Below are 26,163 nucleotides of genomic sequence, written 5' to 3'. Positions count from 1 at the left end.
ATAGGGCCAATTTTCAAGGGAGACAAATTCCATCTTTGATTTGTAGTTGAAAGTGGTGGATTTCATTCAGGCCCTTACCCTCTAATTTTTATCCTTAAAGGAGGGGATTTTTTTCATTATTATATGTTATTGAGATCACTTTCTGTCATAAAGTGATTTTAGTAAGATGGGGAGAATGGAAAGGAATATTATCTGGCCTCCTTAGACATGCTTATTGTGTGACGGATAAATCAAATAGAAATAATTGTGGAATTTCTGATGATTAGAAATTAGAAGACAAAAAAAATTGGAAGCTTTGACTTAAGGACATTGTTTTATTTTTCTTAAAACAAGGTAATGTCAATTTAACAAATGATGTGACCTTAATGATAATACACTTATAGTTTTTAAGATACAGCTTTGTGAAATTGGCTGCCATCCTGAAAAAAAAAAAAGAGAAAAAACAAACCTGTTAAATTTTTAGGGGGTTTTAACACTAATAATTACATTCAAAATGCATGTGAAAGTCTTAATGTATTTTCATTATTTCAGCTACTTTAATCTTATAATAATGATTTTTAAGTGTTGATAATACTAAAAGAGAAAAACTATAAAGTGCATTTCTTTCGGTTGTTGACATGTGTGTTTTATTTTATGGAATATAGTTTCATAAATCTTTTTATACTAATTTAGAATATGATATCCTAGACTAAACCTGGGTTTTATTTGCTTTCTAGAGGAATTAACTTCCTCAGCCATTTAGTATAACCCAGTGATAGAGCAATTGCCTAGAGTTTCCAAAGCCTTCCATTTGATTTCCAGCATAAAGTAGGGCAAGAAAGAAAGTGATTAACTAAGGTATTAGAAAAAAGTGACCAAAGAAGTAGAAAAAGGCCCAGTGAAATGAGAGACAAACATTGGGAGAAATTGCCTGGCTGTTTTTATAGATGAAACTCACTTAGTTTAGACAAAGGCCATCTATTTATTAGACTCATTTCTGTCCTCAGGACTTACCAAAAAAAAAAAAAAAAAGACTTTTAAGAAGGAAGGGCTGTGAGGATTAAATCAAATATTCTAATGTTGTCTTTGACATGATAGTATTCTTAACTGACTTTTCCTCCCCCAAATCGCCCTACAGACTATCGTGAGGAAAAGAGAGTCTTAAATGGTAAGTCACACAGATTTATAATAAAAATATATCATACTCATATGCTTATGTCCAATTTGACAGAATATTTTGGGCCCCTTATTCCAACCATTATTCACTTTCACAGTAGTGTTTTCTGTGACTTCCCTGAACACATATTCATTTGCCCAAAGCTTGAATACTTGTGGTGATTAAAATGGTGCTGAATGATACAATGCCCTCAGGCATTTGAACTCACCTTCATTGTTTATACACAGATGTTGAATAGCGTATTAATCTACCAGTCTGTGCTAGCTTCTTCAGCCATTTAGTATGACTCTTAATTTTGACTGACATTGCCCCTATCCTCCCCAAAATTTGCTGTGTTGGTGAATACCGATTCATGAAATGCATGGGGTTACTCTGATTGAATTATGTAATTGTACGTTTGGAGAGACATATTTTTCTCTCTGTTTGCCAAAGAAAGTTATAGAAATGCAGCCAATAAACCAGATTGGATGAGATACCTTTTTCTTTTTGATTAGAGAAAATAGTCTGTATTTTACATGAATTTATGCAATTTTTGATACCTGAAGCTGTTGTCTGATGGTATTATACTGTATTAAATTAAGGATTTAGTTTTCGTCTGATGATGGACTCCTTTGTGGTACTACAAAAGTAACAAACTTGGAATGGAACCACCGTTTGACCCAGTTATCCTACTCCTTGGTCTATATCCAAAGGATTTAAAATCGGCATACTATAGTAATGCATCCACATCAATGTTGATAGCAGCTCAATTTACAATAGCTAAACTGTGGAGGCAATCTAGGTGCCCTTCAATAGATGAATGGATGAAGAAACTGTGGTATATATACACAATAGAATATTACTCAGCATTAAAAGAGAATAAAATTATGGTATTTTCAGGTAAATGGGTGGAGTAGGAGAATGTCATGCTAAGCGAAGCAAGCCAGTCCTCAGAAAAACAAAAGCTGAATGTTCTCTCTGATAAGTGGATGCTGCTCCATAATGTGGGGGACATGGGAAAAATGTAGGAACTTTGATGGGGCAAAGGGGAGGGAAAGATGGGGAGGGGGAATGGGGGTTGGAAAGATAGAGGAATGAGATGGACATCATTACCCTAGGTACATGTATGACTGCGCATATGGTGCGATGCTACATCGTGTACAACCATAGAAATGTAAAGTTGTGCTGCAGTCCTGTACAATGAGTCACAATGCATTCTGCTATCATACATATCTAATTAAAATTTAAAAAAGAATGAGTGAACCCCATTGAAATATATTAAAAAATTACACTGGGCATTTTCTTTCCCACCACATGTGCCTGTTACCTTCCTTTGGATGTACTGTATTTAACTAATAGACCAGTTAGAGTTAGGCTTCAAAATGGAAAATAGTGTCTTTTCAGTTCCTTAGCCCATTTATTCACTGGGCTAATTGTTTTTTTTTTTTTTTTGGTGTTAAGTTTTTTGAGTTCTTTATATATCCTGGAGATTAATGCTCTATCTGATATACAGGTGGTAAAAATTTCTCTGAAGGCTCTCTCTTCATGTTCTTTATTGTTTTCTTTGCTGTGAAGAAGCTTTTTAGTTTGATTCCATCCCATTTATTGATTCTTGATTTTAATTCTTGTGCTATAGGAGTCTTATTAAGGAATTTGGGGCCTAAACTAACATGATGGAGATTTGGGCCTACTTTTTCTTCTATTAGGCCCAGGGTCTCTGTTCTAGTGCCTAAGTCCTTGATTCACTTTGAGTTGAGTTTTATGCAGGGTGAGAGATAGGGGTTTAATTTAATTTTGCTACTTATGGATTTCCAGTTTTCCTACTTCCATTTGTCGAGGAGACTATCTTTTCTCTAATGTATGTTCTTGGTGCCTTTGAAGAAATACAGTCGGTCAACAAATATATGAAAAATGTTCAACATCTCCAGCAATTAGAGAAATGTAAATTAAAATTACATTAAGATTTCATCTCACTCCAGTCAGAGTGGCAATTATCAAGAATACAAGCAGCAATAAATGTTGGCGAGGATGTGGGGAAAAAGGTACACTTATACAATGCTGGTGGGACTGCAAATTGGTGTAACCATTCTGGAAAGCTATAGGAAGATTCCTTAGAAAACTTGAATGGAACAACCATTTGACCCAGTTATCCCATTCCTTGGCATATACCCAAAGGACTTAAAATCAGTATACTATACTGATACTGCTACATCAGTGTTTATGGCAGCTCAGTTCAATAGCTAAACTATGGAACCAATCTAGGTGCCCTTCAATAGATGAATGAATGAATGGATAAAGAATCTGTGGTATATATAAACAATGGTATATTACTCAGCGTTAAAGAAGAATGGAATTATGGCATTTGCTGGTAAATGGATGGAGCTAGAGAATATAATGCTAAGCAAAACAGCCAATCCCAAAGAACCAAAGGCCAAATGTTTTCTCTGATACATGGATGCTAATTCACAATGGCGGGGGTAGCTAGGGAGGTAAATAGAAGTACTTTGGATTAGAAATAGGGAGGGGAGGTCTGTAAGTAGGAAGGAGAGTAGAAAGAATCCAACATTATTAACCATTATGCAAAAATGGTTACACGACTGGTGTAATTCTATATCATGTATAATCAGAAGAATGAGAAATTATACTCCATTTATGTATGATGTGTCAAAATGCATTCTACTTTCATGTCTAACTAATTAGAACAAATATAAAAAAAGGAAAATAACACTCCAGAAGTGATCTGGCTAGCATCATTATCACTTGTAAGTTGTATCCTATAGTATTAGAATACTTATCTATATTTATTAGCTGCCTCACACTTTGACTCATTTAAATCTATTTAATAAGTCTGTGTGTTTTGAATATGATTTGCATGCCTTCTGTGTCATTATTTCAACAGTTACTTAAAATACTGAGTGGGATAGACTACTTTCATATTCCACAAGAGACCTAATACCTTCAAATCACTGTTAATCATTATCAACATTTTAGGGAGGGAGAATGTTTGTTCAGTCCACCTTATTTTACTTACTTATTTTCTTCCACTTCACATTTACCCCATATTCTTTCAACTTATCCAGAAAGATATTGTAGGATTCATTAGTTTGTTTTTGGTTTTCTTTTTGCAAATGTTGTAATCAAGACACATTTCTGTGGCATATGACATTACTCTGTGTAATGTCATACTTTTTATGGTACTGTATAGTTTTTTAAAAAATTGTTCTTTTAAATATACATTTATGTATTTTAATATATATCTTAATATATATTTAGTTGTCAATGGACATTTTATTTTTTTTTATATGTGGTGCTGAGAATTGAACTCAGTGCTTCACACATGCCAGGCAAGTGCTCTACCATTAAGCCACAACCCTAGCCCTAATTTGTTCTTTTTAATATACATAACAATAGAGTATATTTTGACATATTTATACAGACATGGAGTATATCTTATTCTAACTGGGATCACAGTCTTGTGATTGTACATAATGTGAAGGTTCATTGTGGTATATTTATATATGTACATAAGAAAGTTGTGTCACATGCATTCCACTGTCTTTCCTATTCCTATCCTTCTCCTTTCCCTTCATTCCCCTTTGTCTGTTCCACTAAACTTCTGTCCACCCCTACCTGCTTGTTTTGTGTTAGGATCCACATATCAGAGAACATTCAACTTTTGGTTTTTGGGGATTGGGCTTATTTCACTGTGTAGTTTTTTAAAAGAAATCTGGAAATTGTCTCATGAGTTTTGGGGAAGAGGAAACAGTGGTTTATAAGATCACAGTCTGCTTACACTGTGCTAAAATTCAGATTTTCTCATCCTAATCAAGTCATATAAGATGAAAATTGATTTATAATTTATGAATTCTGTTGATGGCTTTTTCTCACATAAATTTATATCTTACAGCACTTCTTAAATGATTTAGTAAGATTATCTTTTGTTGCACTTGCCATTTTAGAAAAAAGAATAATGCTTGCCCTGCTTTTATTACACCTATAGTTTTGTGGTAAACAGCATCAGAGTACCTTTAAAATACCATGCTGAAGTAGACCCACAAGAATGAGTAAAGACTTAATTAGAATAAGATATTTTCCATGCTTATATAAATATATCAAAATAGATTCCATGTTATTCTGTTTTAAATATTAATAATAAAAACCAGCTTTCCAACTCCAAAAAAGAAAAACGATTTAAAAAAAAAAGAAGGAGTAAAATAGAAAAGAATTCCATGTTAGTGAGATAGTAGAGCAACTGGAACTCTCAATGTGGCAAAAATTGAAAATTTAGTACAACCACTTTGAAAAGTTGCTTAGCAGTAGCTACTAGAGTTAAACATACATAAACCTCAGATACTCACCAGAAATGTTCAGCACCATGCATAATAGCCCCGATATGGAAATAATTCGAACATCCATCAATGGAATAAATTGTTATATATTCATGCAATGTAGTACTGTTCAGTAACAAAAAGAAAACAAACAAACTACTGGTGCATTCAGTAGCATGGATCAACCTTGCTTGTTTGCTCAAAGAACTATAATGTCCTTAATGTAAGACAAAAAAGGCAGGCCAAAAGAGAGTGCATTTTATGTCCTCTTTGTGTGCCTTTTAGTTGAAAAGGGCATCTTAATACACTAATAGTGTTGTCAAACACAGGCAAAAACTAATCAGTGGTGTTAGAAGTCATAATAGTGACTATCCTTTGGGGAGAGGCAGCTATTAGAAAGAGGATTGAAGAGGGTGCTGGCTATAAAGGTATGTTTTAGTGTATGAAAATTCATTTTACATCCTTTTATATATTTATGGAATATCAATAAGAAGTTAACTGAAAAAAATTAATGTTGTTAAGATGAATTGTTGCTATTCTGTTTTTCTTTGTGAAGGCCTGCTTCCCAAGAGCCAAATGACAGACATATCTACCAAAGAAGGTCCTATTTCCCCAAGGTATACATGCTTGTTTTACATTATTAAAGCTAAATCTGTTCTATGCAAAAATGCATACATCATAAAAAGAAAGTAGTTCTGGGTTTGATATATTATTTACTATTAATCATTCTTTTTTTGACTCATGAATTATAGTGCCTCATTTATCACGCATTGTTGGAGAATGAGCATTTCTCTAAATGTGAGTTCTAAATATAACTGAAGTTTGATCCATCTTAAATATCAACACTTAAAATTTTTTAAAAATATTTTTCTGATTATACAAATGTACATGCATAGTATAAAATGTGAAAATATAAAAATACAAAGAAATACAAAAGTAAGTGATGAAATCAGTTGTAACCACCCAAACTTACATACTCTTTAACACTTGACTTATTCCTTCCAGTTTGGTTTATATAATACCTATTTCATATAACTCTGTTTTTGTAATATTGGTATTATAGTATATTTTGTGAGCAATTTCTTAGGTCTTTAACTATTCTGTGAAAGTATATTTTGTTTGCTTTTCATGATATAACCATACCATAATTCAGCAATTCAGTTTTTTGGTAAATATAGTTTGTTTTTATCAATTGTTACTGGAAATCTTTCAAAATGTATTAGACACTAGTTGTCTTAAACATTTAACACCAAATTAAGCATATGCACACTTTTGTTGATGACATTTCAAATGCCTACAGGATCCGGTGTGTTCTCTGAAGTTCTTTTTCTTCCTGCCTTTCTCCCCACAGCTTTCTATATTATTCTTACAGAGACATTCTGCTATTCTTTTAAGTTATTTTATGACAGTTTTAAGTTAAGGGACTGAGGGTGCCTGCTCTAGATTCATGTATTGTTGCCTGTGTGTAGGTAATAAGTGCAGAAACCGTATTGATTTCATCAATAGCTGCAGCAAAACAGAAGACTTAATTTTATCTGAAGTTTTATTATAGACCTATTAAACAACCTGGATGAGTTAATTTCTATAGTAGCAATGTACTTATGACAAGGAGTGAAAGTAACAGCATGTAGATTTCTTCATGCTTGTTAAAAAGCATGTATTATTCTGTTATTACTCTGATAAAAGATTTTAGCAGGAAGATGTGTAACCTTTTCATAACTGGCTTATCTTGGTTATTTTGTTTTTATTCAAATACATGGAAGTTTAGATACTTTAAATTTAGAAATAATTGTCAGCTATCTAATGAATACTGTAACATGTTAATACCACTGTTAATTTTAGAAAAATATTAACTTAACGAATTATATTTCTCATTATAAATTTTAAACATTTAATGATTTAATGTTAATGTACATCATTATTAATATGAATATTCATTATTTTCTTAATGTTTTACAGCTATGACTGGTTCCAAACAGACTCTCTAGTCACCATTGTCATATATACTAAACAAAAGGTAAACATGTTTTTAAAAATCAGGGGAAAAGGGGCTGGATTTTGGTTCAGTGGCAGAGTATTTGCCTAGCACATGTGAGACACTGGGTTAGATCCTTAGCACCATGTAAAAATAAATAAATAAAGTTATTGTGTCCAATAAAATATTGGAAAAAATATTTTTAAAAAATCAGGGAAAAAATAAATACTTATGATAGTCGTGTGCCAGGTCCTTTTCTAAGCACTTTTCTTATATTATTTACTTCCCACAACTCTGTGAGGTAGATACTGCTATTATTCCTATTTTACAAACAAAGAAGAAAAAGATAATAATTTACCCAAAGCTACACAGTAGATGGCAGATCTAGAGTTTGGAACCCAGGCAGTGTGGCTCCTGCCTGGCATGTATGTTCTTACTAGCTATGCTATAGCCTCTTAAAAATCTAGACTTGGAAGTATTTTATATGCTTTTCTGTGATTTTTTTTAACGCATAGATGACAAATGTGAATATTAGTTAAATTCACTAACAAGAATGAATTTCCTAAACATACATTGGTATTAGTAAGATTTAGTGCTGTGGTTTTAGTTTAAACCACTAATTTTATTGAGATGCCCATTTGAACTAAAGTTAGGGAGATAATTGACTCACCAAGTCTTTGTTTAACACTTCTTTTGTATGAGGCATTGCCTTAGATGTCAGGGATCTAATAATAGGCCAGATGCATAGAGACCTAGCTTTTACAGGGCTTACAATCCAGTTGGAAAATTGGATAAAAAAACAAACAACTTAGAATTTCTAAACATATCCTCTGACAACATCGAGGTTCCCAAATTTCACATTTATCTTTAAAACATGAGTTTTGACATATAGGAATTTTAGAGAATTCACTCTACTTCTGTGATAGCAGAATCACATCTGAACCAGCGGATCTTCTGACTCCTGCAGTATGGTTTAACCATTCTGCAGGAGTAACCAGCCTGGGCTTGATAGAGCCAGGAGGGCCAGAAACACAGCTTGCCCTGCCTCCTTCTACTTCTTGCTGTAGCCTCCTATCATAGTCTAAAACCAGGAGAACAGTGTCCACTCCTTCTATTAATAGCAATGGGACATAGAGGGTGGAAGGTTAAGGGAAAGGGGAAGGTTTCTTCATGCAATAATGAGATCACTGTGACAGGTACCAAAATACTTTGAATCAAGGCTGTGTAAAAATTAGAAACCTCTAAGAATTTGCTAATGAACTCATTTTTTTTTTTTGGATGAGCTGAGGTTGGGAGATTATGTATTTTGCCCAGCATCATAAAATAGTGGAAAAATTAAAATGAACACATATCTTGTTTTCTGATCTGATTCTAATCTTTTGTCACATTGTTTGTTTATCAAATACTTATTGAATATCTACTAGATATCTCACAGTACTCTAAAGATAGTCTCTTAATTTTATAGTTTAGAGACTTCTGATTAAGATACATATTAAACAGAGAAAAATATATAATTTAAATTGTGATAATGTACTTTGAAAGAAAAGAATTGGGTTGTATAAGATAAAAAAACCTAGGAGTAGCAGTTAGTGTGGGGATCTGTAAAGTAGCACCAGGAGAGCTTTCATTGATAACATTAAAAATAGAATTGTAGAAGTTTGGCAGGAAAGTAACTATTTAATCTTTCTATTTATGCTTTCTGTTAAAGGATATCCATTTAGACTCAATAATAATTGATCATCAGAATGATTCCTTTAGAGCAGAAACAATTATCAAGGATTATTCATATCTTATACATATTGGTGAGTACCATATTTTTATCAATGAAAACAGCTCCTTCCATTATGGCAATGACTTGGACTATCATCTAGGTAACTAATATTTTATCTGCTTTTGTTACTTTGGTTTGTCATTTTTGATAGATTTGATTCCCCTCCCCCTTTTTTTTAGTACCAGAGATTAAACCCAAGGGTGCCCAATCACTGAGCCACATCCCCAGACTTTTTAAATTTTTAAATTTTGAGACAAGGTCTCACTTTGTTGCTCAGGGCCTCACTAAGTTACTGAGGTTGCTTTAAACTTGAGATCCTTCTGCCTCAGCCTCTGAAAGTGCTGGGATTACAGGCATGAGCCACTGCTTCTGGCCTATTATTTCTTTATGCTAATAAAAGTGCTAACAAATAGCAGTATGATCTCACCTTTCCAAGTTTAAATAATTAGATGTGACCAGAATCAATATTTGTTGGCTTAGCTTTGATGAATCTCCTGTTCTTGGCACCTACAAGTAAGTTTCTAGAATCCTGCTTGTCACATGCTCCTACTGAACATTTGTCACTAGGTGGCACATTCCTTGCCAACTGTGCCATGAGAAGTCAGAGGCTGCAACATAATGGCCCAGACTATAAGTTTGCATTACATCCTTCAGCTGCCTGTATCTTCATGGTCAAAGACCAACCATACAATTCTAATTGACATTTATGGGAGAGTTTTAATCACAGTACAAAAGTTTATATTAGTTGTTATCACTGTCATGATTTCTCCTTAAGTAAAACTCCTGTGTTAGCATCTGTTATTTTTCAAACACTTTGTAATTAATTTTATTCACACTGTAGCTAACAGTACATCTAGCTGTTTCATCCCTGGAGAGGCCCCAAAAGCACTGGCAGGGAGTTCCAGCAAAGGAGTGAAGGGAGTTGTGCCCCCCACCCTCTGGCCCCACCAAACTGTCTCAAGATGGTGCTGATTGGAGTTCCAAAGAAGCAATCACTAATTGCTATCCAAGCAATGTTTGGAGGTCCATCTAAACATTTATTAGGGGAGCTTATGTACAGAGAGGGGCTGTAGCATATAATTGAGGCTAACAGAAAGAAAGGGATGTTTTGTCTAGGTATCTTTAGTGAGGGGATTGAGTTATGGAGTTTATAAAAGCTCTTGAGGAATTTGGCTCAGGGCTGGGGCTATCTTTCAATGTTTTGGACAATAGACTTTTTCAGTGCCTGGGAATATTAATGGCCCCTTCATAGGTTCTAGCCTCCAGAGTAAAACATGTAGCTGGCTGGGTCCCACAACAGTCAAGGCACTTTGTATTTCTAAGTCAGGAAGTTAAGGTAGGGGAAACTGAAGGCTCTTACACTAGCACATACATTAAAAAAAAATTTTTTTTTTCATTAAAAATTGTGCAATTCTTGGTGGGAGCACTGGCACTCATATACAATCCTAGTGACTCAGGACACTGAGGCAGGAGAATTACAAGTTTGAGGCCAACCTGAGCAAGTTAGTGAAACTGTCTCAGGACTGCAATATAGCTCAGTGATTTGAAGGATTTGAAGTAGTAACATAAAATGATTTTATATAGTGTTCATAAACTGTATGAATTGACTTTGGATTTTATCTAATATACTTTTATTATCCCAGGGCTAAGCCATGAGGTTCAGGAAGATTTTTCTGGTAAGTTACCAAAAAAATATGTATGTAAGAGAGAGAAGAAAAAAAGAACTCTGCATTTGTCTTAGTTTGCTTGTATATATTTTCATTTTACAAAATAAAGGTGTGATGTTTTCTATATAAACACATATGCCAGTTTTAAAATATACTCCTGGTTTCTCCACAACCCTGTTTCCATTGTCCTTATTCATTTCAACTCTTTTTTTTCTCCTTAATTAAAAAAAAAATTCCTGTCTCCTTTCTATTCTTCATCTCTGCTGTACTACTGATATGCCACTCATAAAAACATTACTAGGCCAGACAAATTTTTCTTAGATGTATATAGTTAAATGGAAAATGTTGACAAAACATACTAAATTACTAATATTGTTGCATTTAAATGTGCAGTGTGGATTACACAGCTTTTTAACAGAAGAATAGTAGTTTCTGGTTTCCAGGTACACATAGTACGTTATACTGGTTCAGTGTCTCCCTTTTCCATATAACATAGTAAACTCTATAAAGATCTTATTCTTATTTTGGTTAAGCTTCATTTAATTGAATCCATTTTTCTAATCTGCTTTAGGAAGTTGTTAAATTGTTGCTGGATTCCAAGTTTACAATTAGCAGAGGCATTGCTTTTAAAGAAACATTAAATATGTTTAATGTCTTTAAAAGCATGTTCATCTCATCAAGTTTAAATCAATGTATATAGAAGTCTATTTTTATTATTATTATACCTATATTCTAAACTGTTAAAATCATTCAAAAAGAAAAAAATATAATCTAAAAGGTTCTTAATTATCAAGGATTCACATGTATTTTATTAAATTCATCCCATATTTACTGGGAAGATACTCTCCTAAAGCTATTTTTGTTTTTAGGCTTAACCTTCTACTGAATTTACTCACAAGAATTCCTCAGGTTCCAACTAAGAAATGTTAAAAGGAATAAATTAAATTCATTTTTGTTGATCCATTCAATAGTTACATAAATGTGTTATCCCTATTTAAAAAAAATCTAAATTTAAACTGTGTATTGATTAGCTGCCATGACTTTTAAGCTTGTATGAAAACTGTCAATACCTACATTATTAAAAGGCAATCTGAATTTTTAAAATAAAGTAAGCTGAATGTAACATATAATGGATAAACAATTGTTTATAAATGAGCAAAATTTTATTTTTTTTCACCACTGATCAGTGGTGTCCTTATATAAGATCAGAACATTTTGACTATTTGAGAAAGATTGGTTTTAATTAAAATCTTTTTAGTATCAATAATCAAGTGGAATTTATGTTCTTTTCAGTTCGAGTGGTTGAGAATGTGGGAAAAATAGAAATTGTCTTAAAAAAGACAGAGAATATATCTTGGAAATGTCTTGGCCGTCCACTGGAGAAGCATAATTCACTTATTCCAAAGAAAGATACAGGTATGCTGTGCAATTATTTTATTAACGTTACATTCATGAAATTGTTGTTAGTTGCAGAATTGTATCAAGAGTTTGGAAGGCTGCTTTGGGATGAGCTAAAGAAGTCCTTCTATCTCTAGGAAGTGTGAAAGAGACATTTTATCTGTTAAAACCTTTTTTTTTTAATTTTCAGAAAGGTCAAATTTCATACTCTACTACATAATGTTTAGTTAGGTCCAACAAAATCATTAGGTGATGATGGTATGTTGAATGAAGATGTTCATTTTTTATTTAGACTTTCAAGCATTCGTTTCTTCAGGGTTTTGTTAAAAATAAAAGATGCCAACTATATATACAGTTTTTTTTAATTGTATTGGAGATTGAACCCAGAGACATTTTACCACTGAGTTACATCCCCAGCCCATTTGATTTTTTTATTTTGAGACGAGGTCTTGCTGAGTTGTGTAGGGCCTTGTTTAGTTGCAGAGGCTAATCTTGAACTTGCAATCCTCCTATCTCCTGCATCATGGGATTATAGAGAGTGCATTGCCACACCTGGCTATATTTTTCTGCTCAAGCAAAAGTCAGTTTTCAGTTTACTCTGAAAGAGTGATGCCATTCATTTCCTTTCTTTTTAAAAGCTTTTTATCTCAGTTTAATATAAAAATATGAGTGCATAATAATTTAATAATATATTGATAGAATAATATTAAATGATAATTTAATAATAATACACATGTGTGCATATATTTTTTTCTTTTGAAATTGGTAGTGTTTGCTGCTTGTTCCAAGTGTTTTGGAATTTCACAATAATATGCCATAATGTGGATCTATTTTTAACCTTTGTGCTGGGTGTTCATCCTTTGTGCCAATCTTTTCATTAAGGAAAGAGTATGATCTTTAGTTCTAGAATATATCATTAATCTTTTTTCTTCCCTTTTTCTGATTTGCTTTCTAGATATGTTCTTGTATTGAACCTCCTTAACCAGTCTTCTAATTATTTTTTTCTCTCTTAATTTCAATTTTGTCCTTTTATTCTACTTTTTGGGGAGATTTCTTCACCTTTAAATGGTATTCTAGCTTTTTAAGTTACTCTGTTTTAACTTCTAAGAACTCTATTTCTTTTTTAGATAACTGACACTTTTAATACCACTCTATTAGAAATAATTATATCTGCCATTAATCAACTAGGATATAATTAACACTTATAGACTTTTATAACAAGAGAAGAATATGCATGCTTCTTTTTTTAAAAAAATTAATTTATTCTAATTAGGTATATATGACAATAGAATGCATTTTGATTCATTGTATACAATTGCAGCACAACTTTTAATTTCTCTGGGTGTACACAGTGCAGCAATTGTACCATATGTGCAGTCATACATGTACCTAAAGTAATGATGTCTATCTCATTCCACCATCTTTCCTGCCCCCATACCCCCTCCCCTCCCCTCTTTGTATTTCTGTTGCTTTGTTTTAGCATCCTATTCTTATTACCTTCTCTTAATCTTTTTAAGAATTAGTATTTTAGAGGTTTTATCCCTCCTCCCCCCGTGCAACCTCTGTATTCTGCAATTTTATTTGCCGTTTTGTGTCTTTTTTGGTCCCTTTATATTAAATGCTATCTTTGAATGTTTACTAATCCTTAACTATCACTAATATTTCATGTTTTAGTTTGGGAAACTGTGTAGTAAATATGGCTTGTTGGCAGTAATATTTACTATACAGTTGGATCTTTTCTTTGGAAAAAGTTGATGCCAGCATTTTGTCTGTCTCTAGAGTAAATAGTCTCCACTCTTGCATCCAGCCTTGGGTAAAGAAAGTTGATATCTGTAAAAATCACTTAATTTCTTTTCTTCTCTCTCCCTCCCTCCCTCCCTCCCTCCCTTCTTTACTTCTTTCCCTTTTTTTTCTTAGAAGATTATATTTATTTGCTAAGGGTACCATAACAATCTACAAAAAACTGAGTGTCCTATCAACAGAAATTTATTTTCTCACAGTTCTGCAAGCTGAAAGTTCAACATCAACGTGTTGCAGGATTGGCCTCTTCAGAGGCCTCTCTCTTTGGCTTTTGTAGATGAACAACGACATAGTTGTTCTTGCCAATTTCTAAGTCTTAAAGGAATTTTGTATTACAATGGGTTAGTTTTTGGCTTTTTATACTTCTCATTTAGGATTCAGCTTTTTTGGGTCCGCTGAGTTAATTACCAGTCATCTCTTTGCCTTGTCAGCTCCTGAATTTGTTATATTTTCTTCTTTTATTTGTATTCTCTTATGCCTTAAAAAACAACCAAACCACATGTACACAACCTTTTTGTTGTTATTGGAGGGGTTCAGAAGGAACTAACTGCATGTACTCAGTTTACCGTCTTTAAAATACTTAAAATTATTATAAATATTTTGAATTATTATATAAGCTAGAGTTAACCTAATTGTTTTTCCTACTCTCACCACTCAACACAGAACATTTCTATCACTACAATGTGTAAGGGTTTCTCTCCACCAACAGCCAATTCTCTGCTGACATTAACTGGTTATCTTATAATATAACTCAATTTTGATACTAACTGGAGTTAAGGCATACCCATCATGTTAAGGTCTTAGTCCCACCCTTACTGTGATCTCAGTTACAAGCCTGTGCTTTTGACTAACTGCCTATAATCAGGGTTCTATTACCCCTTCCTTGGGTTCAAAAAATTGCTAGATACCTTATAGAACTGAAGGAAATACTTATTTATGTTTATCTTTTTATCAAAAAGGATATTGCAGCACCAAAATAGACACGTAGGCCAGTGGTACAGAATAGAAGACACAGAGACAAACCCACATAAATACAGTTATCTTATACTAGACAGAGGCACCAAAAACACATATTGGAGAAAAGATAGTGTCTTCGGCAAATGGTTCTGGGAACACAGGAAATTTGTATGCAGCAAAATGAAACTAAACCCCTATCTCTCACCATGAACAAAAATCACCTCAAAGTGGATCAAGGACCCTACACCTAACAGAAGAAAAACTAGGCCAAAATCTTCATCATGTCAGATTAGGCCTTGACTTCCTTAACAAGACTACTAAAGTACAAGAAATAAAATTATGAATCAACAAATGGGATACATTCAAACTAAAAAGCTGCTTCTCAGCAAAAGAAACAATCAAGTGAACAGAGAGCCCACATTTTGGGAGAAAAATTTTGCTATACACACATCAGATAGAGCACTAATATCCAGAATATATAAAGAACTCAAAAAACTTAATACCAAAAAACAAACAATCCAATCAATAAATGGGCTAAGGAGCTGAACAGACACTTTTTAGAAGAAGATATAAAATCAGTCAACAAATATATGAAAAAATGTTCAACATCTCTAGTGATTTAGAGAAATGCAAATTAAAACTACCCCAAGATTTCATTTTACGGCAGTCAGAATGGCAGTTATCAAGAATACAAACAACAGTAAATGTTGGCCAGGATGTGGGGGAAAAGGCATACTCGTACATTGCTGGTGGAACTGAAAATTGGTGTAGCCAATCTGGAAAGCAGTATGGAGATTCCTTAGAAAACTTGGAATGGAGCCACCATTTGACCCAGCTATCCCACTCCTTGGTCTATACTCAAAGGACTTAAAAACAGCATACTGTAGTGACACAGCCATCAGTGTTCAAAGCAGCATAATTCACAATAGCCAAACTGTGGAACCAACCTAGATACCCTTCAATAGATGAATGGAAAAAAATTGTGGTATGTATACACAATAGAATATTATTCAACAATAAAAGAGAATAAAGTTATGGCATTTGCAGGTAAATGGATGGAGTTAGAGAATATCATGCTAAGCGAAGTAAGCCAATCCCAAGAAACCAAAGGCTGAATGTTTTGTCTGATAAGTGGATACTAATCTATAAAGGGGGTGGGGCATGGGATGAGTGGAAGAACTTTGGATGGGGCAAAGGGAAGTGGGGATGGGACATGGGGGTAGGAAAGATGGTGGAATGAGATGGACATCATTACCCTAGGTGCATGTATGATTGTACAAATGGTGTAACCCTACTTTGGGTACAACCAAAGAAGTCAAAAATTGTGCTCCATTTGTGTACAATGAATGGAAGAGCATTCTGCTGTCATATATAACTTAGTAGAACAAATAAATTAATTAAAAAATAAAAAAGGATATTGCAAAGAATATAGATAATTTATCTATAATTTGTTAAATGAAAGAGAGGCAGATGAGCAAAGTTTGTGAGAATGGGAGTGGACTTTCCATTCCCTCTAAGAATGCACCACCGTATTTTCAGCCATCTAGAAACTCCCCAAACTACCTTTTTGTGTTTCTTTGGAGGATTCATTCCACAGGCATGATTAATTCCATCATTGGCATTATTGATCAATTCAACCTTCAGCCTTTCTGTAGATTGGGAGGCTAGAGCTGGAAGTTCCAATTTTCTAATCACATGGTTGGTTTCCCTGGCAACTAGCCCTCATCCTAAGGCTATCCAGGAATCTACTAAGAGTCATTTCCTTAAAACAAAAGATACTCTTATCACCCAGGAAATCCCAGGAACTTAGAACATCCATTTCAGGCATACCCATAAGTCAGGAAATTGCAAAGATTTTAGTAATTCTGTCAGGAAGTGGGATCAGTATGGGAAATTATTTTTTCCTGTAGAATAGAAAACATACAAACCTGAGATTGAATAATACTTTTATAAAGAAACAAGCCAACAGGACAAGTTATATAATACAGACTGAACATAATTTGAACTAGCCTCAAGCAAGTTTGATATTGAATGACTACCTAAAGGAGGTAAATTTCAAGTGTTTTAAAAGTGAGTTCCATGGCTTTGAAGAAAATGAAAAATTATGAAGGACTTTTCAGGTCTGGCAACATATCATTACTGGACACATTGTGCCAGGTATTGTGCAGATTGTAGAGAAAAATGTAAGTAAGGGGATGAAAAATTTAAATAGATTAATTTTACTAGGACAGGACGTCTGAATTTTGTAGAATTAGAGTGGAAGAGGGGACAATAGAGGATGATAGCATGATCTAGAAGAGCAAAGGAAGGGGACAATGAAAATGAAGAGATGCTGTTAGAATGAAATCCCATGCCCTGAAATTATCTGTTATATAGTAATTGAAAAATCCTAGCAAACCAAATAAAAACCAAGTCCCAAAAAATAAGTAAGACTGAAAACCAACACTGACCTACATTTGGAAATAGAAATAGAATGGCTGTTAACTCAGGTATTCTCTGTGATTTCCTGAGGCTATCCATGAATTCTTCAATTGATGCTGTAAAATTCTTTAGTACTGAACTACCATTAAAAAAAAAAAAAAAAAACAACAACCATCAAGCAAGGAAGCTGTGCCTTTCTTGTGTGACATAGTGAGGCAGTTTTTTTGCTTTTGAAAATATCTTTGATTGTAGGTGATAGTTCTTTTTGAAATAACAAAGGTAATTTCTTTTTTCTCCTTTCCCTTCCTTAAGTTATGAAAAAAGTTAGAGATTATTTTATTCACTAACAAAGCTGAATATTTACATCATTATAATACTAGAATTAACTTGCTGTTGGAACCTCAAACATTAGTAGCCCATGATGTGGTTCTTAGGTTTTTAATGTGTATAACTAACATGATTGACTTTAAAAGATTAATATGCTCACTTCATCTTATTGAAGTTTCTAAAACTTAAAGAGTTGAAGTTGGAAAAGAAGCATAAGTTGAAAACGTTTAATAAAATGTCTTCTCGTAATAATTGTAGAATTTATTCTCATTAAAGATTCAAATATAGCAAAGAAACATCAGAGAAGAAAAACTACTTTTTCAATTTTTTACCTTTAATCCAAATGTAATAGGTATAATTTAAATTGTACTAATGGAATCAGACTTCCATTTATAATGCTTTCATTTATTTTTCCTTAACAGAGATAAAGATTATGAGTGAGCAGGTGTGTGTGTGTGTGTGTGTGTGTGTGTGTGTGTGTGTGAGAGAGAGAGAGAGAGAGAGAGAGAGAGCGCTAAAAAACCTGTAAAAGGTCAGAAATTAGTAAAAATTGGGTTGCTATTTTTATTTCCAGTGTAAAATTTTAATTGCTATTGCTTTTAACATGGATATCAAAGGTACTTTTAAAGATTCAAACAGCACAGTAAATTAGCCTTAAAAATTACTTTTTAAGATTGTGTCATAATTTTGATATGGCAACACACATGTATATATCTTAGGTTATATGTATACACACACACATATAAAATCTGTAACTATCTTTTTTTGTTTTTTGTTTGTTGGGTTTCATTTTTATGGTGCTGAGGATTGAGCCAGGGACATTACATCCCAACACTCCCTTTTCAAATTGTTTTTGAGACAGGATCTCACTTAAGTTTCTAGACCAGCCTTGAACTTGAGATCCTGCTGCCTTAGCCTCCCAAATTGCTGGGATTGCAAGAATGTGTCACTGTTCCTGGCTATAACTGTCTTAAATTCAAGTTGAACCATCTAAAGTTGCTGATATTTAACAATTTTTTTCCCTAGAAAAATGTCAGTTTCATGTTGTTTAACCTGTATTATCAGGAATTCTTTGCTGCTGACATCACACACACATGCAAACACACAGTGGAGTACTGTCTGTACTGTTAAGTGTGTATCCTTTACACACTACAAGCAGTCATTAACTCACACTTTCTGTAGGGCATGTGTTTTTACAAGTAAGCTGCTTGTCTTGGCAATAAACAGATGTTCTTGCACATATACAAAGAACCATTCTCCTATCTCCCTAGATCCAGCCCATACCTGTGCATCCATGTCTCTTTGCTACCCTGGGTAGTCATTCATAATTATTAGAAATTAATAAATATTGTGAGTAACAGATAAAAATTTCATTGTGCTTTGTTCTATCCTTAAATTGTCTGTTTTGCCCTGTTGTCATAAAGTTGTTGCTTCACAATAACTGTAAGATATTTTGACATCTTGCTAGCATATTTTCATTTCTGTTACAATGGCCTGAATAAGAAATCTGAAGAAACACAGAGTAAATGAGGGCAGTATGTAATTGAGTAATAAATTCTGTACTGCATTAAAACATGAAATAGGAGAAGTTTAAAAACTTAGAATTCAAATGATTGAAACACTTCAGTATATAATTTGTCAGAATTATTAGTTATGGAACATGAGAGAAATAGGCTTAGAAATGATGGAATTTAGTGACAGTCTTGCCAAATTGTTTTAATTTTTTTAAAGAGAGAGTGAGAGAGAGAGAAAGAGAATTTTTTAATATTTATTTTTTAGCTTTCGGCGGACACAACATCTTTGTATGTGGTGCTGAGGATCAAACCTGGGCTGCATGCATGCCAGGCGAGCGCGCTACCGCTTGAGCCACATCCCCAACCCTTGCCAAATGGTTTTGTTGTCCAAGGGCTCTGCTGAATCCATTCTTTGAGAAAGAGCTTTCTTTCTTCCAATTTAAAGATAATGTTTAACTGTACAAAATTCTTTTTTTTTTTTTGAAAGATTCAGCTAACATCAGTTCACTTGCATCAGTAAAACATCTATATTTTAGGAGTATTTTTAACAATACTAGCCAAAACAAAAAGGAATCAATGTTTTATTGTGAATTTAATTCTACTACTTAAAAAATATGTGTAAATTCTTAATCTCTGAGCATTCTGCTTTATCGTGTTTTACTCCAGTATTTAAATAGACATGCCTTTAATATTTATCAACCCTTGTATTTAAAGATAGGTTGTGAATATACACACAAACGCAAACATATGGTTTGGGTGAGGATAATAAAACTATATTACTGGAAATTAAGTAAAAGCCCTATCAAAATTAGTGAACACACTGAATAATTAAACAAAATACATGTTATCTAATACTTAAAAAAATATATATAGTACCTCAAACTGCTTTTCTTCAGTGTGGGAAGATATCCTATTGACTTCATCAATTTGAGTTATTTTATCAGTATTCAAAATGTTAATAAACATTTGTAACATTCTTAAATATAGTTTGTTCTTAGATGTTATGAACATTTTCCCTGCCATCAAATTCACTACTCATTAAATCCTTGTCTTAGAACAAACAGTTAACAAAGAGAAATTGGCCTTACTTCTGGCCTGATTGTGGCAACTTCTAAACAGAATGTCTTTTGTATTGTATGGAATCATAGTAAGTTGTGTTTTGCTCCATGTGGACATATTTAGGTATTTATATATGTGCATTTTAATTGCTGCTGATATTGTGGTTGTTCCTTTTCCATAGACAGCATTTTTACTGTGTAGTTCCATAAATTGAATGGCTACAATGGTTTAGGAAGTTTTTATAGGGAAAAAATGAGAAAAAATGGACTGTGAATTAGGAGATAAATAAATGATATTTAGGTAACAAAGTTATAATGCTTTGAAAAAGATATAATTGGTTAGAACAATAAAAAATGGGAATAGTAAAAAAGAGACATAGCTGTGAAGAATCTTGACCTGATGAATTGGTTCCTTAATTTGGACATTAAATAGTCAGTACTGGGGAGGTTAAAGGTTGGAAGAATAATCTGCAAATATTTATGCTTGTACTAACATGGTTTTCATAAACAAGAAGACCCTAAAGAATGATATTTTCTGGTTCTCCAACATTTTAAACAAAGACTATGTAGTTGAAGCACAAAGCCCCAATAACTTCTTAGTTCATCTCATATCTTCTCCAGCTGCCCTGAGATCTTGGGAAAGCTTTTTAACATTAAAAAATATATATATAGTACCTCAAACTGCTTTTCTTCAGTGTGGGAAAAGAAGAATAACTAAATGCTTTAAAAGTTCAGTAAGCTCAAGGAGACCTTGACTTAAGGCAGTGTGGACCTAGTCCACTGTTGTTTCTGTTCTTTCTCCCATTGAAGACTTTGCCCATGTTTTCTATTTTGGTCTTGTGAAATCCTGTTTTTTAGAAGTGAAGCTATAGGTTTTTTTTCAACATTAAGAGAAAAGTGTGCCCAATTATCATATTATCCTCAGTATTTCAGTGTTTCCCTGAGTTTTCTAATTTTTTTCCTTAATACAATATGTATTTTATTAAAGGAAATTTAGTAAATTTCTTTTTACATACTTACTGTATATTTACTGCAGCAAATTCTTTCTTTCAAATGCTAGAGTAGAAATTATCAAGTCAAAAAGATGAATAGTTTCATCCAGCAATAGAATTGTCAGGAAGACATGTATTAGATTTGATTAGGGAAGAGCACTGTGGCCCTCAGATGTGGACAAAGGATGCATCTGCCCTCGGGTTCCACACTTGGAACATACCATGTAACTGTTCTTCAGCCCCTTCCCACAGGGTGAGGAGTACACAAGTCTAAGACGTGGCCACCTCTTTCCTTCAGCACCATGTTCTCATTATCTGAAACTTCGAAATTCCTTGCTCCAATGGCCCCAAATATAGTTCTGTCCAAGGGGTGCCCAGGGCTGTTTATGAGGAGAGCTAGTAGATGAGATGTGTCCTCCTCTTTAGAAGGACCCACTCAGGGAGAAAAAAGAAGAGAAGGAGGCAGGCAGTAGAGGTCCAGGTCTTCTGCCTTCTCACTGTGTGATGCCCTGAATAGTTTTAATGAACCCTGAATTTGAACCCAGCCTAGGACATTATGAGGGTACATATTTTAAGATACAACATAGCCAATACTGTATTTGACAGTTATTTGTCTGATTTATAATTGTTAACTATTTAGTCATGCAGCATGAAAGTCTTCGATTGTAGTTTCTCCTTAGATCCCAGAAAAGGTCTGGAGAAAGGGATAGGGAGATCATTTGAACCTTCATTTCTGGTTTGGCCTTTTAGGATATCTGCAAGGTAGTGTGCTACCCTGAAGATATCTGATACAAGTCTGGCACCAGAGTGAAGTGACTGGAAATGATGCCCCCTGTGTTTCGGTGTGCAACAGTGCACTCGAAACCTAAGTACTTACTGAGCTACCATAGCAACAAGTGGAAAGATTGGATGACTGGGGTGTTTGGAAGCTATAGAGAAAGGGGAGTTTGATTCAGCTGTGGCCAGAATTATTTCTTAGGACTATTTTTGTTTCCCACTAACCACTGATAGCTGTTGGACCTTAACCTCCTAAGATTTGGAGTAAATCTTACTGTACCTATTTAAATATTTGGGGATGTGGGGTAGGGTGGAAGAATGTGAGAATAGAATAAGGAATGTATTATCAAGATTGATTCTTTCACATCTTCATAATATCATTTTATGAGAGAGGAAATAAGATTATCAGTCTATTTTGGTATATTACTTATGTCCAAAAGAGAATTTAAAAGTGAAAATATTAATGCTTTGAGAACTACTTCTGTGATAAAATTCCTCTAATATAAATGATATTCTTTTGATGAGTATATGAATAATTTTTCTGAGTTTAGGATATTAAATTCAAATATTCCTTTTATGGAAATCAATGTATATTGGTATTACAAACCTACCATGTTCAGGTTTGTGCTTCAATTAATTTTTCAGACAACAAAACTTATAACCCTTAAACATAAAAGTCCTTTTAGTTATTTTGGCAGTTAAAATTTCCTCTATAATTCATATACATATATATTAAAAATACTCAAACTGAAATACAAGAATATAATTTTCTTACCTTTATCAAAGAGATTTTTCTAAATTTGCTTATTAGTGTTAATGCTATTAAATACTTGTGTTTCAAAGTTTTCCATTGTGTAAAGGATTTTAGAATAAAATGTGTTCATTATCAAATATTTTTGACAAATGCAGTTAATATACTTGTAAATCTAAAGCCTAAATGATGAAATTATTTAAAAAGTAAATTTAAGATGAATAAGGTTTTATATTGATGTTTTTTAATAAATGACAACAGAATGCATTGTGATTTATATTATACCTATAGAGCACAATTTTTCATATCTCTCCATATAAAGTATGTTCACACCAATTCATGTTTTCATACATGTACTTTGGATAATAATGATCATCATGTTCCACTATCATTGATAACCCCTGCTCCTCCCTTCCCCTCCCACCCCTCTGTCCTATCTAGAGTTCATCTATTCCTCCCATGTTTCCCCTCCCTACCCCATTATGAATCAGCCTCCTTATATCAGAGAAAACATTTGGCATTTGTTTTTATGGGATTAGCTAACTTCACTTAGCATTATCTTCTCCATTTCCATCCATTTACCTGCAAATGCCATGATTTTATTCTCTTTTATTGCTGAGTAATATTCCATTGTCTATATATGCCACATTTTTTAATCCATTCATCTATTGAAGGGCATCTAGGTTGGTTCCACAATTTAGCTATTGTGAATTGTTCTACTATAAACATGGATGTGGTTGTGTCCCTGTAGCATACTGTTTTTTAAGTCCTTTGGGTATAGACGGAAGAGAGAGATAGCTGGGTCAAATGGTGATTCCATTCCCAGATTTCCAAGGAATCTCCATACTGCTTGCCATATTTGCTGCACCAATTTGAAGTCCCACCAGTAGTGTATAAATGTACCTTTTCCGCCACATCCTTGCCAACACTTACTGTTGTTTGTCTTCATAATAGCTGCCATTCTGACAGGAGTGAGATGAAAAACCCATCTTAGTTTTGATTTGCATTTCTCTAATTGCTGGCAATGATGAACATTTTTTCATATATTTGTTGGATTGTATACCCTCTTCTGAGAAGTGTCTGTTCAGGTCCTTGGCCCATTTATTGATTGGGTTATTTGTTTTTTGGTTTTTTTTTTTTTTTTTTTTTGGTGTTTAGCTTTTTGAGTTCATATATCCTAGAGTTTAGTGCTCTATCTGATATGTGAGGGGTAAAGATTTGCTCCCAGGATGTAGGGCTCTCTATTCACCTCACAGAATTGTTTCTTTTGCCAAGAAGAAACTTTTTAGTTTGAATCCATCCCATTTTTTTATTCTTAATTTTAATTCTTATGCTATAGGGGTTTTATTAAGAAAGTTGGGGCCTAATTCGACAGGAAGAAGATTAGGGCCTACTTTTTCTTCTATTAGATGTAGGGTTTCTGGTTTAATTACTAGGTCCTTGATCCATTTTGAGTTGAGTTTTGTGCATGTTGAGAGATAGGGGTTTAATTTCATTTTGTTGCATATGGATTTCTAGTTTTCCCAGCACCATTTGTTGAAGAGGCTATCTTTTCTCCATTGTATGTTTTTGATGCCTTTGTCTAATATAAGATAATTGTAATTTTCTGGGTTAGTCTCTGTGTCCTCTATTCTGTACTATTGGTCTATCAGTCTGTTTTGGAGCCAATACCATGCTGGTTTTGTACTATTGCTCTGTAGTATACTTTAGTGATACCATCTGCTTTACTCTTCCTGCTAAGGATTGCTTTAGCTATTCTGGGTCTCTTATTTTTCCAGATGAATTTCATGATTGCATTTTCTATTTCTATGAGGAATGTCATTGGGATTTTAATCAGAATTGCATTAAATCTGTATAGTGCTTTTGGTAGTATGACATTTTGATAATATTAATTCTGCCTATCCAAGAACAAGGTAGATATTTCCATCTTCTAATGTCTTCTTTGATTTCTTTCTTTAGGGTTCTGTATTTTTCATTGTATAGATCTTCTACCTCTTTTGTTAAGTTGATTCTCAAGTGTTTTTTTTTTGAGACTATTGTAAATGGGATAGTTTTCCTCATTTCCATTTCATAGGATTTATCACTGATATACAGAAATGCCTTTGATTTATGGGTGTTGATTTTATATTCTGCTACTTTGCTGAATTCAAGTACTAGTTCTAGAAGTTTTCTGGTGGAGCTTTTTGGGTCTTCTAGGTATAGAATCATATCGTCAGTAAATAGTGCTAGTTTAAGCTCTTCTTTTCTATACGTATCCCTTTAATTTCTTTCATCTGTCTAATTGTTCTGGCCAGTGTTTCAAGAACTGTTAAATTGAAGTGGTGAAAGAAGGCATCTCTATCTTGTTCCAATTTTTAGAGGGAATACCTTCAATTTTTCTCCATTTAGAATGATGTTAGCCTGGGGTGTAGTGTAGATAGCCTTTATGATGTTGAAATACGTTTCTGTTATCCCTGGTTTTTCTAGTGTTTTGAACATGAAGAGGTGCTGTATTTTGTCAGATGGTTTTCTTGCGTCTATTGAGATGATCATATGATTCTTATCTTGGAGTCTATTGATTCTTATCTTGGAGTCTATTGATTTCCATATGTTGAACCAACTTTGCATCTGTAGCATGAATCCCACTTGATCATGGTGCACTATCTTTTTGACATGTTTTTGTATTCAATTTGTCAGAATTTTATTGAGAATTTTTTGCATCTATGTTCATTAGAGATATTGATCTGAAGTTTCTTTCTTTGGTGTGTCTTTGCCTGATTTTGGAATCAGGGTGATAGTGGCCTCAAAGAATGAGTTTGGAAATGCTCCCTCTTTTTCTATTTCCTGAAGTAAATTGAAGACTATTGGCATTAGTTCTTCTTTAAAGGTCTTGTAGAACTCAGTTGTATATCCATTCGGTCCTGGGCTTTTCTTGGTTGGTTGGCTTCTGATGGCATCTTCTATTTCATCACTTGATATTGGTCTGTTTAAATTATGTATATCATCCTGATTCAATTTGGGCAAATCATATGACTTCAGAAATTTGTCAATGCCTTCAATATCTTCTATGTTTTTGGAGTATAAGTTTTCAAAATAATTTCTAATTATCTTCTATATTTCTGTATAGTCTGTTCAGTATGCTGGTATTTTGAGTTTTCTCTCTCCTTCTCTTGATTAGTTTAGCTAAAGGTCTGTCAATTTTAGTTATTTTTTCAATGAACCAACTTTTTGTTTTGTCAATTTTTTCAATTGTTTTATTTTGTTTCAATTTTATCTCTAATTTTAATTATTTCTTGCCTTCTACTATTTTCGG

The 26,163-nt window shown here is 33.5% G+C and overlaps 1 protein-coding gene across 5 annotated transcripts in view; it reads left to right on the top strand.

The window, feature by feature from the left end:
- The window catches only part of Cyb5r4 (cytochrome b5 reductase 4), a 78,797-nt gene that overhangs the window by 30,090 nt on the left and 22,544 nt on the right, over nucleotides 1-26,163 (top strand). For 3 of the 5 annotated variants that reach the window (XM_026410828.2, XM_026410796.2, XM_026410820.2), the window contains exons 5-10: nucleotides 1,118-1,147; nucleotides 6,020-6,080; nucleotides 7,423-7,480; nucleotides 9,147-9,240; nucleotides 10,853-10,885; nucleotides 12,170-12,292. In XM_026410828.2, the coding sequence (XP_026266613.1) occupies nucleotides 1,118-1,147; nucleotides 6,020-6,080; nucleotides 7,423-7,480; nucleotides 9,147-9,240; nucleotides 10,853-10,885; nucleotides 12,170-12,292 (399 nt within the window). The remainder of the gene's footprint in view (nucleotides 1-1,117; nucleotides 1,148-6,019; nucleotides 6,081-7,422; nucleotides 7,481-9,146; nucleotides 9,241-10,852; nucleotides 10,886-12,169; nucleotides 12,293-26,163) is intronic. The other 2 variants (XM_026410805.2, XM_026410813.2) reach the window with 2 other exon arrangements.

Source organism: Urocitellus parryii, chromosome 8, assembly GCF_045843805.1.
Source record: "Urocitellus parryii isolate mUroPar1 chromosome 8, mUroPar1.hap1, whole genome shotgun sequence".
Taxonomy (NCBI): Eukaryota; Metazoa; Chordata; class Mammalia; order Rodentia; family Sciuridae; genus Urocitellus; species Urocitellus parryii.
Note: the sequence above shows the minus strand (reverse complement) of the source record. Positions and strands in the feature narration are given on the sequence as shown.